At 40.6% G+C, this 20960-nt stretch overlaps 1 protein-coding gene across 3 annotated transcripts in view; it reads left to right on the plus strand.

The window, feature by feature from the left end:
• LOC137274455 (leucine-rich repeat-containing protein 74A-like) overlaps positions 1-20960 on the plus strand; it is a 59694-nt gene that overhangs the window by 23905 nt on the left and 14829 nt on the right. For all 3 annotated transcript variants that reach the window (XM_067807645.1, XM_067807643.1, XM_067807644.1), the window contains 4 exons: positions 7761-7868; positions 8309-8402; positions 9534-9583; positions 19262-19343. In XM_067807645.1, coding sequence (XP_067663746.1) covers positions 7761-7868; positions 8309-8402; positions 9534-9583; positions 19262-19343 — 334 coding nt within the window. The remainder of the gene's footprint in view (positions 1-7760; positions 7869-8308; positions 8403-9533; positions 9584-19261; positions 19344-20960) is intronic.

The following is a 20960-nucleotide window of genomic DNA, read 5'->3' on the forward strand; positions in this document are numbered from 1 at the left end:
TGTTACTTTATCAACTCGTGTTGATATGCTTGATATCAGTAGACACTTGGGTGAGATTCTCTATTTTTATAACGAAACCAGGGGAACGTTAATCTTAGTTCGTTAAAACAGTAGTTCGTTATATTTCTTTCGACTCACATATACATCAGGAGGTCGGGACCAGTAGAACAGCTTATAACATCTGTCAGTTCTTTATAAGATTGGTTTCGTGTTGGTATTATTACAACTTGTATATTCGTTTTTGTAATGTTTTTTTTTGTTAGTAATAGCTGGTAACGAGCTAAATGGGACGACTACTTTTAGCTCGTTAAAACCATTATTCGTTTCACGCATGTCGGCAAAAATAACAACTGGTTGGGATGAAAAAGCGATTTCTTTATATCTGCCATTTCGGTATAATCGTGTTTGTTACAAAGGTAGTTTTGCTTTGTATTATTACGGTCGAGGTCTTCTCCGACAGGTACTATGACATTCTATCAACCATATTCACTGAGCTTGACCTCTGAGTCTTAAAATGTGCTTTTACGACAAGCTTGTGCTGTTTTGGACATAATTCAAGCAGGACTTCGAATTCTTAAGGGATTGTAACAGTTTCAATTTATCAACACAGTGTTTGTTTTGTTTGGTCTCATAAACAATTTCAAAGACACAGTGATAATGCATGGACAAGGCATATTGTTTACATGGTGTAAATCTCTGAAAGTGACGTCATTGATCCTGAGTGGTCCATTAATGGGACATGTACAGCTGTTACTAACTTTGTTGTATCGTATCCCAACTGTGCAGACCGATGCTCGTGCTGTTGATCACTGGATTGTCTGGTGTTGATTATTACAGACCGCTTCCAAACAAACCATACCAGTCGGGGTTTCCTTTCGCCAAGCAATCTGAATGTAACAGCGTGTCTTCAGCATGACCAGTGAATGCATTAACCAGTGGGCTACCCTACCGCCCCTAAGATATGTACATAGTATGAATACGACAACAGACACGACCTTGATCTAAGGCTTCTGCAGAGGTCGAGTCTTGCATGCTTGCGTCCAGGTGACTGGAGCTGGCTGCTGTATCATCCGATGAAATTGTATTAAACACTTTAAGTACTGAGCACAGATTAATCTGATAAAAATACTCTCGGCAACAAAACATATGCATTTGGGAAAAGGTCGATCGTGAATAAACGATGAAGGCATTTACAGTCTGATCGTGGTAATAGAGAATCTGAGATCTTGTTTAATGCATCGGGAAGTCTGTTTCTTTTTCCAGTCTGTTTCACATAAAATGATAACATACAAATGCGAAAGTATGTATTTGTAATGAGCGATGGGATGTGCTGGAGATTTCAATTCAGCCAAGCACGGGATCTTGTTCATTAAGCGCCATTATTTATAGCCTGCGTGATCGGATCAGTCAATTTAGTGCAGTGTTATCAACGGAGGGAACCCTAAAGCAAATGCCATGCATAATTTACCGGCAGTCCCATAACAGCTATAAAATGGACATTGTGTATGCCATTTTCAGGAACTGAAGGGGAAATGTTTATTTAATGTTAACTTTACACGATCTATCGTTTTTGCTGTGGATGGGAGGCCTGACGTTAGTAAGCGTAAGGACGTCACACTGTGACGTTTTACACGAGGCCTTGTCCTTGAAATGACGTTGAAATCACTTGGGAAAACCCCAGGGAATTCCCAAGCATGAATAAGTAAAGAAACCTTCCTTATGAAACAGTTTGATCCTGGAGGCTGTATTTTAGCATACATCAATATGTTGTGAGAGTTACAGAGTTAACTCTATTGCCGTGCACGAACAACCACCAATCAACAACCAGTCAAATACAAAAATTAAATAATCGCACAGCCAAACTATCGATTTTATCTGTGTAGAGACCGACAGTGATGGTTTGACAACATGGTTGTGATTTATGCGGCTAATTTACCTTTCACTCAAACATGATGATGATGATGATGATGATGATGATGATGATGATGGTGATGATGATGGAGGCTTGGAGCGGATGAAAATCTAAAATACCCAGGATATCACTTACTGAAGCACTCTCGCTTTACACACTCAAACCCGATTAGCTGTAATCATGTAAGTCACGATTTCAATACAATCAACACAGTTTAATGCAGTGCGTAACTCAATTCGTTTTAGAAACGCTTACACATATTAATTTAGTGACTTGAAACAAATGCAAATTGATTCCTATTGAAATGCTGCTGAACTCTGGTTCATTAATCAGAATGAACTGCACGCCTCAAACTGCTGATAGATTAAACACATTCTGTCTCCAGCAATGTGCAGGATGGTTCTTCAGGCCATTAAATCATGCCGCGCGTCTGCTTACACAATGTAAGACACGACATTTCATTGCGAGTAAGCGCATCAATATGTCATAGCGGAGACAACATCGATTTGTCTGCATCCTCAGACGAAGGTAATCAAGTGTGTCATATGCAGTATCAAAGAACACGTCGCCTTTGGCTTATAAAGTTCATGTCCTGTTGACCTTTAAGGCATGTTTCTGACATATTGTCTTCTGGTACTATGCCAATGCCAGTTAGTGCAGACGACTGTTACTGCATGACCGACCACGTCCACATCTACAGTGTTGTCTATAATCGCCTCGGTGCACTCATAGACACCATTCGTGCATACCGACAGTTTCACTGTAGGCGATCAAGTACGCCGGTCATTAGCGTTTCATTCACAACTTTTCGGGTTGATTCGTCGATCGGCTTACGTGATTCCGAAGTAACGGTCTTATGATGGACAATGGTCATTTCTGTGACGTAAGCGACTTGCTCTTCAACTCGACTGATTACGAGGCACTGTATTATTGATGGGTAATTTTCCGAGATCGCAGATGTGAGTAGTGTGCACCTAATGTTTTCTTTTTATTATTCTCAGCTCCCTTAGAGGGATACGTTTCTTTTTTCTTCCTTCAAAACAACTAACCAACCTATAACTTGTCAACAGCACTGACTTTAAATCAGAGGGGTTTCTACGTTTCCCTAGGCACAGAGGAAAATTATTTTGACCTGTTAATGTGGTTATAGATATAGAAACTTGAATGCAATTTGAAGCTTAACATGTGAACATATTGTGATGTGCATATTCCATATGGACGTGTTATGGAATGTCATTGTTCCGTGGGAATACCTGGACCTGGTTCGTTCCAAAGGTTAGCGCCATGTATCATTGTTTGAACCGGTCGGGATGAAACGTTTTAGTGTGTGTATGAGCAAAATATCGCAAGGACAAGTCATTTGCGGCCGGACTTGTTGCATTTGTACCATTTGTATCTGTGTTGTTACCAACTTCCGCAATATACAGCTTCCTTGGTTTTACCCACGCATCCGTTTACTGTTTGTGAAGCATTTCACTTGGTTGGTATGTTATTCAACAAATATGGCGGCAGTTTGTAAGTAATTGAGTTTGGACCAGACAACCCAGTGATCAGCATCTTGAGCATCGTTCGACTCAGTTGGGATACGATGACATGTGTGAGCCAAGTTAGTTTGTATGGCCACCCGATCCTGTTAGTCGCCTCTTACGACATGCATGGGTCGCTGAAGACCAAGGCCCCAGGGTACTAGCGCTGCCCCACACGAAATGTGGAGTTGCCCTATAGAAACTCCATTTCCTCGATGGGCAGTGAAAGAAGAACACGTGACACGAGAGTAACGTGAAGTTTTCCCTCACATTTTCATTATTTTGCAAGTATATCAGGTTTTGCCATTTGGCATAGGGATCTAAAAATCTACAGATCTTTCTGTAATAGCTTGAAACCCTCTACAATGATTGCAGTTGTACGTTAAGCGAGGGCACCCTCCTGGGTGTCGAAACAAGATCGCGGAAGATGATCGTTTCAACACGAAATATGACATCCTCATCAGGAGACATGCGTTTTTTTAGCTGTCAGAACTAATATATAGTTATTTTAGGTCTTCATTCGCAGTGCAGGCTTTATAGCGTCATTAATTATTCAGTTATCATCGAAAAATCAAACTGTACGTGTATTTTACGTTATTACATCAAAGTTGAATATCTGCTACGTTGAATACGCCGTAATATGAAGAGTGTACGTTGTAAAACCACAACTATTAGGTGTTTTGGGAAACGAAGATTTGGTTAAGAGGGGAGAGCAAAGGCGGATCCAATAGACGGGTGGTAGCGGGTTGTGGAGTGAAGGGGTACGCACACACCCCTTTGTCTTACTTAAAGACCATTTGGCATAGGGATCTAAAAATCTACAGATCTTTCTGTAATAGCTTGAAACCCTCTACAATGATTGCAGTTGTACGTTAAGCGAGGGCACCCTCCTGGGTGTCGAAACAAGATCGCGGAAGATGATCGTTTCAACACGAAATATGACATCCTCATCAGGAGACATGTGTTTTTTTAGCTGTCAGAACTAATATATAGTTATTTTAGGTCTTCATTCGCAGTGCAGGCTTTATAGCGTCATTAATTATTCAGTTATCATCGAAAAATCAAACTGTACGTGTATTTTACGTTATTACATCAAAGTTGAATATCTGCTACGTTGAATACGCCGTAATATGAAGAGTGTACGTTGTAAAACCACAACTATTAGGTGTTTTGGGAAACGAAGATTTGGTTAAGAGGGGAGAGCAAAGGCGGATCCAATAGACGGGTGGTAGCGGGTTGTGGAGTGAAGGGGTACGCACACACCCCTTTGTCTTACTTAAAGACCATTTGGCATAGGGATCTAAAAATCTACAGATCTTTCTGTAATAGCTTGAAACCCTCTACAATGATTGCAGTTGTACGTTAAGCGAGGGCACCCTCCTGGGTGTCGAAACAAGATCGCGGAAGATGATCGTTTCAACACGAAATATGACATCCTCATCAGGAGACATGTGTTTTTTTAGCTGTCAGAACTAATATATAGTTATTTTAGGTCTTCATTCGCAGTGCAGGCTTTATAGCGTCATTAATTATTCAGTTATCATCGAAAAATCAAACTGTACGTGTATTTTACGTTATTACATCAAAGTTGAATATCTGCTACGTTGAATACGCCGTAATATGAAGAGTGTACGTTGTAAAACCACAACTATTAGGTGTTTTGGGAAACGAAGATTTGGTTAAGAGGGGAGAGCAAAGGCGGATCCAATAGACGGGTGGTAGCGGGTTGTGGAGTGAAGGGGTACGCACACACCCCTTTGTCTTACTTAAAGACCATAGAAACCTTGGTGAAAATGAAGTGCGCTCACCGTCTTTTTCATAAGTGGGCAACACCAACAAAACAAAATAGTGACGAGGTCAAGCCTTCATTCATGAGCATTTTAAGTACAAAGTTCATGTCATTCTCTTCCAACAGAGGTTGCTCCTGTCATATTTCCTAATGAGTCCATTTTTTTAAAAAAATCTCCATATATATTCATTATATTATGATTTAAAAACAGAATATATCATAGCACCAAATTGAGGAGCAAGCAGTTCGCTATTCACCCAGCATGGTAATAATTAATGATACAGGCCTACTTCCCTCAGATTTCTCGCGTCATATGTGAATCCTTTGCAGTCGAAAAAGTCCACACGTTCAAGCAGCTTTCAGCTATAGAACTAGAATTATATTTGCGTATTTTTATTATTGCATGTGCTGTCATGCTCATGTGTGATGTCTTTGCCATTGTGTCTGTGCCGTCATGCATTTGTCGTTCCGTCAACTTTTTGTCGCTGTATCTGTGTCGTCATGTCATTGTCTTTGTGCCTGTGTCGTCATGTAATTGTGAATGTGTCTTCATGTCACTGTCCTTGTGTGTGGTGTCATGTGTCTTCCGTTGTCGTTATGCCCGTGTCGCCATGTTATTGTCTTTGTGGCTGCGTCTTGTGTTTGTCTTTGTCATTGTGTATGTGTCATAAGTGTTGACTAAACTATGATGTTTCCACTTGTTTGATTTCTGCACGTGGTTTGTCTGTCCATACTCCGGTCTTGACCTGTGGGTGGTATTGCCCAGCGACACATTTAGATAACAGTATAAGTTGCTTATGCGTAGATCAATTCTCAACGTATGCAAATAACAACGAAGGACATATTTAATTTCAAATTATACAGCTGTTCCTCGACCTTCAACAGCATATCGATTGTGGATAATGAACTCATAATGAGTCATGGCGAACTGAGGATGAAACAAGCATTCATGTCGCACATGAGGACTACTCGTCGAGTTAATACTTGAACAGCCCATCCACGATGGCCGACAAACCATGATGGATTTTACACGATCCCTACACTGGACATTCCATTAGATATTTCATCGGCAATGCCGGCTGCTTTCTGTTGTTCAGTTATATCTTTTACAACATGGAGCCAGTTTCGTTTCACCTACATGTTTTAACATACAAAATAGGTTTGGTTCGTCGGTTTCAGTGGTGTGGTCACGTGGTTAAAAGGACCTAAATTTGGGAACAATATTTAAACATTGAGATTCCCTTATTCTAAACATTAACGATAAACGCGATACGTAATTCCGCGATTCCGACTTCATCATGAGCGGAATCAACAAATCGTAATGGTAGCACGATTGGGACATTCGACATCAACAGAACATGGTTCAACATGGTAGCTCCAGTGCTTGTAAGGGAACGCGAAAACAATACCATCCCGAGGCCAATGACAAACAACAGTTGCCGTCAATGCTGTGAAATACATGTACGTTTATGGATCAGAAAGCTTACAAGGAGCCTGTCATTTGTGGAAAAGTCGCCCATATATATGAAAGCCGATGTCGTCATCGTGGTCGTAAGCTGGAGGCGCATGCCTCTTCTTTTAATGGCGACGTATTGTATCTAAATCTGCAGAATTTTGTGTCTCGGCCTCTATGCAGAAAGTTTATGGAGTATCAGAGATGTTATAGCTACTTATCATTTGTAACAACGCAGTACAGATAGAGGTGAGCTACTGTACCCTGCCACTACAACTGGAAGGCCGTATATATCTGAAGCATCCCTGGTGCTTCCCTCAAAAGGCGTGGGCCCGTTCCACAAATCGATCTTAACGCTAATGTGATCGTAACTCCTTAAATTACTTTCATGTTGGCTAACGGTCGTCGTAGGGCTAAGTTTGTTTGATGGAACTGGACCCAGGATTCTTGCGTGGAATAATCGTGTTTGGGCCGGCCTAGACACTCTTATACCCAACAACCTAATACCGACAATGCGATTTACGGACTTCGCTCAGTGATGAGCTTGATGTCTTGCCATAGTACCCATAAAACGTTGATCATAATATCAATCACTGTGTTTTTCTCATCCAGACGTTATAAGCTCATATCACAGGAAACAACATATAGATTAAGCAGCACGACATCCATGATGTGTATCACTGGTTTATCTGGCGATTGCAGTGATCATATCGTTGTAAATTATCATTCCAGCTCATGTTAACTGATGTGTATAAATAGTGTGAAGATACTGTTTTTGCGATATTTACTAAATTTCATGTTTTCGTCCTTGCATTAAGGTTGAAGCGATCTTGGCATTGGTGGCTGGTTGTTAGATGAGCGAAACACGATCTGTTATAATTGATTCAGACCAGTAAAACCAAAACACATCAGTAGAATCTTGAATACAACCCCTGTTGTCCAAACTTATCATCCAGCGTCATTTCCATCATGTATCTGAAATCTGTGTATGTACACGTTTCAGGTTATGTTTAAAAAGGCACTGAACTTCGAAAAGCCATAATCAAATTTCATTAACAATACATTTTATCGTATTTTTAGCAAAATAACACCGTCCATACGCTTGATCTCCATGGCAACGAGATTGGAATCGCTGGGCTGAAGTATGTTGTTGAAATGTTGCAAGAGAACAGATCTATTATAGACCTGGTAGGTATGTCTATGTATATATTAAGCCACATGGGTTAGGGGTTGTGGTAGGGATGGGTGTATATTTTTTTGCGTAATTTGAAATAGTGGTACCAAGAAATTTTTATTATCTCTTCAACAATATGAAGACTTAAGCTGGTAAATGTGTTTGGTATAATTGTTCATTCACCGCGCACCGTTGATATTGGCAATGCTCTGATCCAAAGTATCTGGTTTTGTCCACCATATAGTGCGTACAATGATGATTGTCGGTTTGAAACCGGTTTTCAGTAAACTGTTTCATTTTTCTGCATCTCGTTGCTACAGTTTATTTCTATCTACTATTTTAGTAGGGTACGTCTGCTCTAGTTGCATTCCAATTTCATAATAGACAGGCATATATTTTTCTCTTAGGTAATTGATTTCATAGTAACAAAAGATATTGTTTTTCATTTTTTCAGAATCTATCGTTCACTGCCTTAAGAGACGGTGGCGCAGAAATTATCGCCAACTCTCTTGTCCGAAACACGTCCATTGTTAAGCTCAATATATCGGGTAAGTGGACTTGAAGACGTGCAAATGATACACCGACGTTGGTAGACGGTAGGTACGGTCCGGGGCAAATCGTGCACTTTGCAATGACGCACTCTGCAGTGACGCACTCTGCAATGACGCACTCTGCAGTGACGCACTCTGGAATGACGCACTCTGGAATGACGCACTGTGCAATATCAAATACAGCAGAACCCGCCCGTAATCAGCTCAACATACACTCGTCTCAACGTCCAAGTGCATGGTCGTGCTTGATAGACAATGATTATTAACATCCACAGACACATCACATAAGGAAAATGTCTGGCTCCCATAGACTAAACCTAACGTCTGTCGAAGGACAATAAGTTGCGTTCACACCTACACGTGTCACAGAGCGACATATGTGCATAGAATCTTGACCAGATAGTCCAGTGATTGACATCATGAGCATCTATCAACACAACTTGGAAACAAGATACTACTATACTAGAGAAGCAAGCAGAAACAAAGTGAAAGACCACATAAAGAAATTTGTGAAAAATTAGCAATGATACATGTATATTCAAAGGTAATGTATTTGATGCGATTGCCACATGCATATTTAGGCGTACTTTATTTCGGAATTGTTCTTGATAACACTCTTTTGGTCACAATTTTCAAGTGTACACTTCTCTTGTCCAACAGTTCAGCATGTATTCCAATACGGTTTCACTCGTCCACATCCGGGTCAGAACTGACCATCACCGACCCATGCTTGTCGCCTATCGGGATCGTAATGGCTTAAAATCGGTGCTTATGATGTTGATCACCGGATTGTCTGGTATAGGCTCCATTGTTTTCAGACCACCGCCATGCCGCTTGAATATTCCTAGGCGTGGCCTTAAACAACAGAAAATCAAACCATAGCAACATGAATTTGTATGTCCTCACAACAACACCATATGCTGGCGAAGTCAGTCATTAACATAAAACGCACGGAAATAGTTAGCGTGTAACGTACTGTCAGTGCCACCAAGCACAGGTCGATCGGATAAACAAAATGCTTGTGTTATCACATAAATCCTAAAATATGATTTGCCCTCCAGTCATCAAACTTTTGTCATGTAGTACAAATGCCTACAGGTTCTAACAAATAGCATGTTGTCTTTGCAGGGAACGATTTCCAAGAGAATGATGCGTACTTCATCAGTGAGATGGTTCAGGTGAGACAGGATGTTTCCTCCACATATCTTATTGATCAAACGCTGATTGTCTATACACAGCTAACTTGATTATCTATATTACACATGGCTGCACATGATACGAGATCAAAGAAATGTTCGGACATCAGCTATGATAATAATTGACTATAAGGCAGGTAACGTGTTTTGTTTGTTTCTCCCCATTTCCGGAAATCGATGTGACCGCAATGGATTTTTGTGTATCTACATTAGATTTTTTGTTCGTAAGTATTGAACACATCACTCAAGTTGTATGTGAGTGCGTTCAGTGTTTCCTGCCCTTGGTTAGTTCTAAATGCTACCTTAGGTCAACATCTGAAACGCACCAGTGAACAACGTATTTATCTCACCGAACACGTCAATGTTAATTTGAAACTGTTTGAAGCATGGGTATCCGATCGCAAGCATAGGCCAACGTGTGTGAATCAAACGATTCGAAATGTATATCTTGCTGCCTTTGTGAAGTCGCCGCGGTGTAATTCCCCTTCGTGATATTCACGGAGACTAAATTGGAACGTTTTGACAAAATTTACTTATTGGAATTCGAGGCAAATCTTCTCGTAGCCATAGCTAGATTTTGCAGAGGACACATGGAAGAACAGATTTAGTGTTATCTCCCTTGCATCGATTTGCATTCGCTAAACATCTGTAATATCCGTGCTTCATGCGTAATTCCGAATGAGTTGCTTTTCGCAGCGGGGTACATTGAAAATAACAGAAGAGCTTTCAGACAGTCAGAAAACGACATTTATGTGTGAGGTAAGATGATAATACTTATATCCTCCGCCACGTGTAATTTTATTGCATTTGAGCTCCGCAGAATTTAGAATCCGCGCGCATTACTGTGTGGTATTGTGTAGCTTTAAGTCGACTCCTTTGATTGTGTCGCTTACTCGTGCATGTTAGAAAGCTGCGAAGGTCGGTTCGAATCACAGGTTTCCCCCAACTTGGCCTGACCACCCAATCACGTTAATCAGCTGTTCTAACTACTGTATTCACTTGTCTATATTAAGAGTGTTTAAATATAAAATATGCAAATATAAAATCAAATTTATCTCAAGTAGACAACGTACCATTTACTATCGTAACTCTGCCAGCACAACGCAATAGGGTAAGGTTAACCCAAGACAAGCTAACGTTCGGTTCCTCAGTAATTTTTCTTCCACCTCGAAGAGTGTCCTAAGTTATATAGAGTATACAAATGCGCTTCTACACTTATAAATAAAATTATTCCTTCATCATACTTTGATAAAAATATATTTTTCACTTGCAATGGAACAAAATCTGATTCTGTCAAGGTAGACAAAAGCGACACGCGGTTCAACTGAATGCAATCCTCTACTCGGGTAATATATATGAACTTAGCGTTCCAATTCAACAACTGCTATCCAATATATTTGTATGTTACCGTGTGGAGATAAGGCTTTGTTGAACGTTGGAAGTAAGTGGCATTATGTCAGCGCTGCTTTGAATAGGATATCTGTAATATCTTGACGTTACGTGGAGATGACAGTAGTCGAGTTCGTCTTCGCTTATCTATATTATGTTCAAATTTCCAATACAGGAATGCAACACCATAACAACCGATACACCCTGTGGGTATATTGGGTTTCTAATTGGCTTTGATACTTAGCATTAACCGTTAATGATCCCGTTACGAGAAGTTTATTATATCACTTCTCCTTGGTTACAGCGTTGTGGGACATGAAAGGGAACCTCTTTCGTATCCATGGGAACTAATGATATTTTCACTGTTTATGGATTAAGTGTGTAATAACATAGGCTTGCTTACCCTTGGTGCGAACATCACAAAAGGAAAAAAATAAAATAAAATTACTCCTTACAATCTCATTTTCATTTTGTATTGTTGTAATTTTTCTGCGTTTGATCTTGTAAAAGGTGAAGTGAAAAGATGATGAAATCTAGGAGTTTGAAAAAGGTGCCGTTTTATACTTGGTGATGAAGGTGCGTTTTTTTGTCTGTGCACGACAATATATCCCGTACTTAAGACACTTGGGCAAAGAAAGCTCATTTCAGCGACATAGTGGCTACATGAGAGCATGTTAGTTTGACGTGAGAAATTATCCGAGTGATGATAGCCTTCCTTTTACCTGGCGATGGTTACTGAAAACATAATACGGGCGAATGGAGGATATGTGCCTACGATGATACGTCTAAAAATCAAAGGGGCGCAGATCTCAACGGCGACATTCTCCCTCCCCATTTCAGTAGAGCTAATGGGGCAAACCAGGTCTGACCGTTGCTCTTTTATGGTGACAATATACATTATTGCGGAGCATTTTCTAAATCAGTCAGTTAATCCATAAGTTATTCATATACGACTGATCGCGAATGGCCGTATGGACAAAGGTATTTGTGAGGATCCGCATGTTCGAATCCACGATATAATGAGCACTGTACTGGGTATAGGTTCATCAAGTAGCCTCCTCTTCCACAGCAGCGCCACTGAGATCGCAACTCCCTTACTTCAACACAAACTTACGATCGCATCTTGGAATGGACCGCTGGGCATCTGAATGGAAAGTTGGGGAAATAATACAACTATCATATCATTCAATGAAAGAAATAATACCATCCTCATTCCGCCGGATGCCATTTTACCGAAACAAAAGGAATCTCATGACATGACGGAGCGAAGATTCACGTTTCTAGTGTGTAGTATTTAATTTATTACCAATATGAATCACGAAAACATATTGTCTGTAATGCACATCAAACCAAAACCATGCATATAAAACAAAGGTCAAATCTTGAGTTAAGTATTTCTTGAGCTCGTCATAATTAGGCCAACGGCAACATGGCAACGGAAGGGATTCTCACCTTCAGTCGGCCACTGATAACGCCCAAATAATAGACTACAGATGTCAGTTCCTATATGCTACAACATGAGGATATCTGCATGCTTGATATATAATGCCCGGGAATGAAAGTTTACAATTAAATGTCGAATTTACTGAAATAGAACACAACCATTATCGAAACTTCATCACGGTGGATCAGTGGCGGGATACTAAGAACGTGGTTCCAAAACTCAACTATGTATTATGTCGATTTTCACCCTAATCGTATCCAGCGTCACCGTAAACGACGTGGACTACAAACTATTTACAGTTAATGGATTAAATAGCACTTTCTTTTAAGCGATAGTGTACCATCCCTGGTCACCGATGACGTCAACGTTGTTTCAACGCAACCATCCCCTTGTGTAAGTAATGTCTATGAGTGTCGTCAGCGTTACGCGAGAGTTTTACCGATTTGACACGAGCTTCCCCTCAGCCCGACGTCTATCGACCTAGAGAGTCTACCTGTCATAGTGTATGTCAACACGACTTGCAAAATGTCACTTAGTAAATCAAGACTTGTGCAATTATTGTGTGAAGAATCTCAACTCTGAAAGATAATTGTCCTGATGCTGTTTGGTTCCCTCCCTTCCACAGACAGTTAGAATTTACTTTTCCCGGAAATACGTGACCCCGTCCCTGGTTGCCTTCTTGTGTGATCCCCAATAACGCGCACGGCATACGTATTGGAAATATAATATCTTGGTAGTTACAAAATGTGACAAAGGTTGTTATTTTCCTGTTTTCCGGAATATTATAATATCTTTTCTTCCTGTGAATGTTACGTCGCCTATGTAGAATATGATGTCAGCGATTTCCTATCTCCCTATATGACGCAGCATCAGTAATTACAGAATGTGTTGTTGTGATAATAGTATTTCAGACCCTGGTTTAGGTATGTTACAGCTGATGTTACCAGATATGGAACTAGTCTTCCTGTTAATTAAAATACATGAAAACACACGAGAAGCGCATAATGTTGTATAACTGGATATCGGATATCACTGCCTCAGTAATATCAAACGGTCAGATATATTACAGAACCTTTTGTCGTGATGATAGTATTTCAGTCCTTTACAGAAATATGTTATAATATATTCCACTGATAATGGAAGTTATCTTCCTAAGAAAAACATGATATGGTGTAATTTAACTAAATCGAATTTGACCTCTACATTAAATATTTATAATAAGTCACCCGTGAAGATCCGGGTTAGAATTGGTCTTCACCAGCCCTTGCTTGTAAAAGACGACTTACGGGAAAGTGTGGTAACAGGGATCGCTGAATTGGCTGACACATGTCATCGCATCCCAAATGCGTAGATCGATGCTCATACTGCTGATCACTGGGTTGTCCAGACTTGATTATTTAACGCCGCCATAGAGCCAGAATGTTGACTAGTGAAGCGTTAAACAACAAACAAACAAAGCAAAAACAAAAACCTACACCACCACCGGGTTTATTTCTGGAGTACAATACCCATGAACGCGTGTAGACCAGGGCCGGAACAGGACTTTAGAAGCCCAAGCTTGACGTAACTAATCGGATCGGGTGGTCAAGCTCTCTGGTTGATGGTTCATCCATGTCATCGAATCCAAATATACTGTAAATCGATGCCACGGTGTCAGAAGTCGGTCCTGGTCCTGCTATGTTTTACAGACAGCAGTCATATCGCTGGTATATTACTATATGCTACATTAGACAGCAAACAAATGAACAAACGACGGTTACACTTGACACAAAACATTTAGTCATTAATGTGCATTTGAGGCAATAAAATTGTCCCGTATTGATGGAGATGTATCTAATATTAATGGTTAATTAAATATAGTGATGTGACCATTCCCTTGCTAATATTGAAATATCCCCAATGTCCCAAAATTGACATTAAAATTTTAATGACAATAGTTCATTTTAACTACTCCTGTTCTATCTCCTGAGCATTCATCTTAACTACCGCCATAACCAAGCCACTGGGACCACTATTTTTGTAATTCTAGTTTTTTATAACCACTGAACTCCATAGGCAATTAAATATACAGTAAGTAGACGTTATTAAAGTAATTTAGCAGTATTTCAAATACTTCCATTCATGTGGATCAAGTATGTGTCAAAGTATAGTTTACTTTATCTGAATCACACATTGCACCCATGTGGGTTGTCGAACTGGAGTGCAAGCTTCAACCACAAGGCTAGCCCGTGTTGGGCGGTTTGACTCCTGTGAGTTTCTAAGACGTCGGTCCTGCCCCACAACGAAGCACATGTGAAACACATGGTCTCACCTTAGGCAAGTGAGTTTGTTCAAACATTGGCTGTGTTCACCCAGCTGAAAACGGGTACCCGGTGAGAAAAAACCACGTGAGTATAACCTTAGAGCGTCTAACAGGCAAGTTGGGTGATCCGGGGTAATAATGATTACCAGTGGGTTAGCGCTTTGAGCATGCTTTGTTGCATGGAGATAAGCGCATTATAAGACTTATTTATTATTGTTTACCCCATCGCAAGAGTCAGTGGGAACATGATGCAGTATGACATTTCCTTGATTATCACACGACTGGTCCTAGCATGTAAACTAAGCGACATGCTCTGGGGTTATGGCCATCATGAGAAGCGATGTGTTCCGGAATTAAGACCGGCTACGTCTTTAGAAATGTCCTCTAGCTCTACATCATGCAGCTCGTCGATCTTGTTGAGTGAAGTCCGACGGCGAGGATACATACACACGCATTTTCGTACATAAACACGCATTTACATATACACACGCGTACATGCATCCATCCATCCATACATACATCCATACATCCATCCATCCATCCATACATACACACACACACACACACACACACACACACACACACACACACACATACATACATACATACATACATACATAATTACATACATACATACATACATACATACATACATACATACATACATACATACATACATACATACATACTCTATATAAGACTCGCCTTTATCTATATTTGCACGGTAGTTTTTGTACAGGTTATTCCCTAACTATGGCTTTCTTCGCACGTCAAGCGAGGCCGCCGTGAAATAACTGCAACACAAATCAGCTTTAAACACAGCTCACTCACCCACTCACTTACTCACTCAAACTTGATTGTTAAACAGTACGGAATTGAAACACTATATCAAAGCGTCACGACAACAGAATCACCAGTTCATCCTCTGTATTTGTTAAGCTGAAGTCACGCACATCGTGTTCTCCTTGAAGACTGTTCACAATCAATAAGGGTCAGCTATACTTAGGGAACCAGAACAATGCGGCAGTGGCACTATGTGCCTTTGGTACTTAATACTTCCAATCCATCCTCTAGAGTCCCGAGTAATTGCCCTGTAGTTGACGTTGTAACAAGAAACCATACCGGCATGACTCTTAGGAGATAGGTTACAAGATGAAGAACGTCCTTTTATGGGTCCTTTGGCAAACCTAGCCTCGGGTCTTGACGTTAATTTAGTCAGTCATGAGACGAATCCGTTTGAACACTTGTTGTTAGACACACCTCAACACAATATCCTTTCGTATTTGTTCGATGAAGGTTTTTGCTGTAACAGTTCTGTGATAGTCAATATTGTTAATACTGTCAATTTGGCCAAATTCAGTTAGCAGCATTTCCAAATATTTCTAAATGGCAATAGAAAATATTGCTCTATGGTAGATCACGTGACATGTGTTTTATGGATCTACTATTGGACTCTTCATAATGAAGATCAATTACAGAACATATATATGTCAATGAATACAAATTAACCGTCAAAGTTTCGGTGAAAATTCTCCCGGGGTCATGAAGCTTCATCTCCTCCCTTGACATATGTAATCCTTCAATAATCCGGAATAACAATGATTAACTATACATGTGAATAATTTATACTTACAGAGTATGTACTCTAACTGATTCAGCAGGATTAGGGACTGTAGTGGAGTTTGGTGGGTAAAGTGTTCGTTCGTTTCGACGGAGGCCTGGGGAACAATGAAGGTGTTTTCTTGTGTCCTGCATCGTGACATTACTGGATTATTGTTGGGTTACATTGTTCTGTTGCCCTAGGTGACATTACTGGGTTATTTTTTTGCCGGGTTACATTGTTCTGTTGCCCAAGTGACATTACTGGGTTATTGCCGGGTTACATTGTTCTGTTGTCCCAGGTGACATTACTGGGTTATTGCTGGGTTACATTGTTCTGTTGTCCCAGGTGACATTACTGGGTTATTGCTGGGTTACATTGTTCTGTTGTCCCAGGTGACATTACTGGGTTATTGCTGGGTTACACTGTTCTGTTGCTTCAAGTGACATTACTGGGTTATTGCTGGGTTACACTGTTCTGTTGCTTCAAGTGACATTACCGGGTTATCCCCATTCGTAACTCATTCCATCTCTCACTTGATGGCTGTGAATGGCAGCACTAGGGTCAATGTCGCTTTTATTTTTCATTTGCATCACAATGACTGAGCCTTAAAATATTAGATGTATAGTCGTTCGACTCCCGTTTCGCCCCGAGCTTGTTGCTGGAATCGTCGGCGCCATTCACGCGCTGCTAAGTTTCACCCAAGTGGCTAATGTCTCAGGCATAGATCACTTCCGGCTTTCTTTCCTCAATGAACTTTCATGCTGAGGTATTAAATCTGTTAAACGGGCATTTAGTTAAACTCACTCACTCACCCACTCACACACTCACTCACTCGCTAACTCGCTCGCTATAGCCGCGAGTGTTCTTTGACGCCGCACTTCACAATATTCCAGGTACATGGTGGTACTCACCATGAGAATACCAGACAGACCGTGTGTGATAAAAACACGTGTCGGCATTTCCATGTGACAGGTCAACCACAAAGCTATCACTAAATGTAATCAATTGCCCAAGGGGAACTTCTATCCACGAACAATATTCCTTTACACGTTACCATACCCTGTGCTTGTCGGCGTCTATTTGTACTCATTGTTAACGATCAAGAACCTTCACTACTGGGAATCACGACAAATGCTAGTGGCTCCCACAAGACCAGGCAGTCCAACACCTACACTAGTGCCAATATCCAACTCCGTAGCATGAACCTCACACCAGGTCCCAAGAGACAAGTCTCGAAGGAACAGCAGTTTTTATCATTACGCTGCTGAGTTATAGTACTGTGCCAGTTCTTCCTTTGAGAAGCAATCTAACGTTCACGGCCAGTGCCGTCACGCTTTGTTTAGTACTGAACATTGTATGACCTACCACATGAGAAGTATCAATGGCTTTACAACCCTGAAGCGATCAAAAACAGTTGATCATGTTTGGCCAGACTGGACATTGCATGATGACATGTGTGCGTGACTGTAGCCCATCCGAACTCTAGACCAACGGGATGAAGGCTAAATTATCACAGATGATATATAGGGATGGTATCCTCCCCTGAGCCCGGCACACCATCTCGTACACTGTCTGCTAACATTACAATATTTGATAAGGTTAGCTGATCCCGTGCCCTAGCGTCGCTTTTCTAGAAGATGAAAAAGCACCAAAAGACACTCGATAGTGTTTCACATAATATGTTCAAGGATATTATTGAGTCCGGTATTACGCTCTTGTCATTTCTGGTCATGCTCTGCAACGGTATTTGGACCATAACGACTGTATTCTAACATGCACGGTGGACAGTGACGCTTATTGTCGTGAGATATGGCATTATGATTATCTTGGAGCGTGACCTTCGACCATGATGAATTCTGACAGGTTCGATCAGTTTGGAAGAGTTGTCTGGTATGTCATTCCTCATTGAAACACGAGTGAACGAGAGCATTGTTATGGCGATTACAACAAAGTACACATAAGATTTTTGGTTCCATGTCATTCTCAACAGAGCAACTCTTCCTCCCAAGATATACTGGACAAAGAAGTTAGGGATATATCCCTAACTAATTTTGTCCAGTATATATACAGTCCTGGTTACAACATTCAGGGCCTCGGATAAGTTTATGAACAGGTGTAGGATATTTCCAGATGTGTTGCATCTGCGTCAAGCATGAGGCAGGTCCCTGTTTTGTACGAATACCTCTGATGGGCCTTGTGCATGTTATCACATAGCATAGTCTCTATTTATTTCATAGTGATTCATGGCCACATGGTCATAATAAAGGTGACATTTATAAGCACTCTGCTTTCAGCAGCGATTTCAGGTAAATAAGGAAAGGGGCCTCTCACATTGATTCCATCTGGACATAAGCCTAGAGGACCCAGTACATATGGCCAACGTTTACTAAGCTGTCAAATACTTAACTAAAGTTCTGTGATAAAACAAACGACCACGGGAAATATTGCGGCTATGTCAAGCAAAGTGCTATAATATTTGCACTATGCCATACTCTATGATGTCGACAGGATAGCCCTGTGGTGACAGCGTTCACACGTCCCGCCTCAGGCCAGGGTTCGATTTTTTTACATGGGTAGGTGTACCCCGCCGCGATATAACTGGACTATTCCTAAACATAACATAAAATCCAGCTCACTCACTGCACTCTGATATCAAATGAAGTCTGTCATATACGTTAACGTGAGAGTTTTCGTTTCTGTTGACCATCAGCAATGGAAATCGCCGGTGGCAATTAAGGAGATTTGCATTCTTTGTCGTAAGGTTCTTTATGTAGGTTTTAAAGCTGAGGTCTGACTCGAAAAAGTAAGGCCAAATGTCGACGTGTTAGGGACCATGTGTAAGAATCGGAGTTGGCAGTATTCCAATTTAGATATTACAAAAATATATTTTACAGTATATTCATTGAATCCATTCTTCTTCAGAAATCCAAGACACTTCGGGAACTTAACCTCAGCCACAACTGTTTCCGGGAAAATGGAGGAGTGTTCATTGGCAAAGCCATCGGTAAGTATATACCTGAAATAAAGTCTCAGATATAAATTACAATCAGTTGTAGAGGTATTGAGTGTTTTGTATCTGGAACATCCTATTCCAGTAACAGATTCCAATTTGAAACGTGTCTAATTCAGTTACAATTGTAACGTCGTTGTAAATACCGAATCAGGGCCAAGATTTCCGAAGCTCCCATTGCGCTAAGATAGTCATAAGTGCCATGTATTAGCATTAAGTTCTGAAAATCTTGGCGGTAAAAGAGCTTCGAAAATCTAGGTCCGGGGTGTCGTAGTACAAAGAGATCTCAGCTCCAAGGAGACCGTAATTCCCATACTTCAACATTGACTTAAGGTAGCCTTAGCGCTAATGTTGTTTTGTACAACAGCACCCTGGTGTCTGTCGGAAGAGAAGCACCTCAAAAGGAAAGACGTCATCTTGAAAAATAATGACGTCATCATCAAGGGTGAATGGCAGCTTCTAAACTGGTTAGATGTGTTGAATGCTGTTGTATTTTGGCGACTGTTTGCAACCTAGGTTTGATAACGTTAGTAACGTTTCGGTCCAATCATTTTTCTTAAAAAAATTGCATTTTAATCCGGACGACCCCCCCCCCCCATCCCCAACACACACACACACACACACACACACACACACACACACACACACACACACACACACACACACACACACACACACACACACACACACACACACACACACACACACACACACACACACACACACACACACACACACACACACACACACACACACACACACCTTTTTTGAAAATGACTTATGATCACACTGAAGATATTTTTTTTGCTTTGGCGTATAGCAACTTACGCTTTTAACAATTTTGTGGTAACCATTTTGTTTTAATGACAGTTTGATGACACCCACAGAGCTTCATTAAGATACTGACGCGCTAATGACAATACATTCTCTTAACACAGAGGCTATACTTGTCATTTCCCCCTACGTAGGAGGATATGACAGGAGTAAGCTGTGTGGGAAGAGATGAGAAGGTGTCAGTAGAACGTTAGTACAAGTGTACGTTAGTACAGTATATATATACTGACATGGGGTCGAACCTTCGGTAGCAAGCACACAACCAAATTATCGTTTTGAATGTTTGTCAAGAAAATATCACACGTGCTCCCAATAATGTGATTTCACAATGATCATGTGAAAAACCGCGATGTGCCGAGAAGCCCCAGGTTACAAATTAATAGCTTTATTCAGAGACCCATGACTTTATTTCATGGAAGTTATTCAATTTCACAGCAAGCATGGTCCATCCGTAAAGAAGCGGTCTCTTATAAAATTCTGTTCGCAAATACACTTTCCTTAAATTAGTCGCTATTAATCAACTATCTGGAGGCAAAACGGATCCAATTAGATGACATGTATTGAAATCTTAATTATGATCAACGAATCGTGGTGTAATTCACATATCGTGTTGATTATTTATAAACATCACGGAAAATCACTGATTAGTCTTAATGTGACTGAGGACATTTTTATGATTATTGAAAAGGTTGCTTCGGTGAAAATAATGGATTCTAAAGTTTCAATTTCTTTTTTATTTCATTGTGTGCGCTTTGTAGTTTACATGTGATATTGTCC

Source organism: Haliotis asinina, chromosome 2 (assembly GCF_037392515.1).
Source record: "Haliotis asinina isolate JCU_RB_2024 chromosome 2, JCU_Hal_asi_v2, whole genome shotgun sequence".
Lineage (NCBI taxonomy): Eukaryota > Metazoa > Mollusca > Gastropoda > Lepetellida > Haliotidae > Haliotis > Haliotis asinina.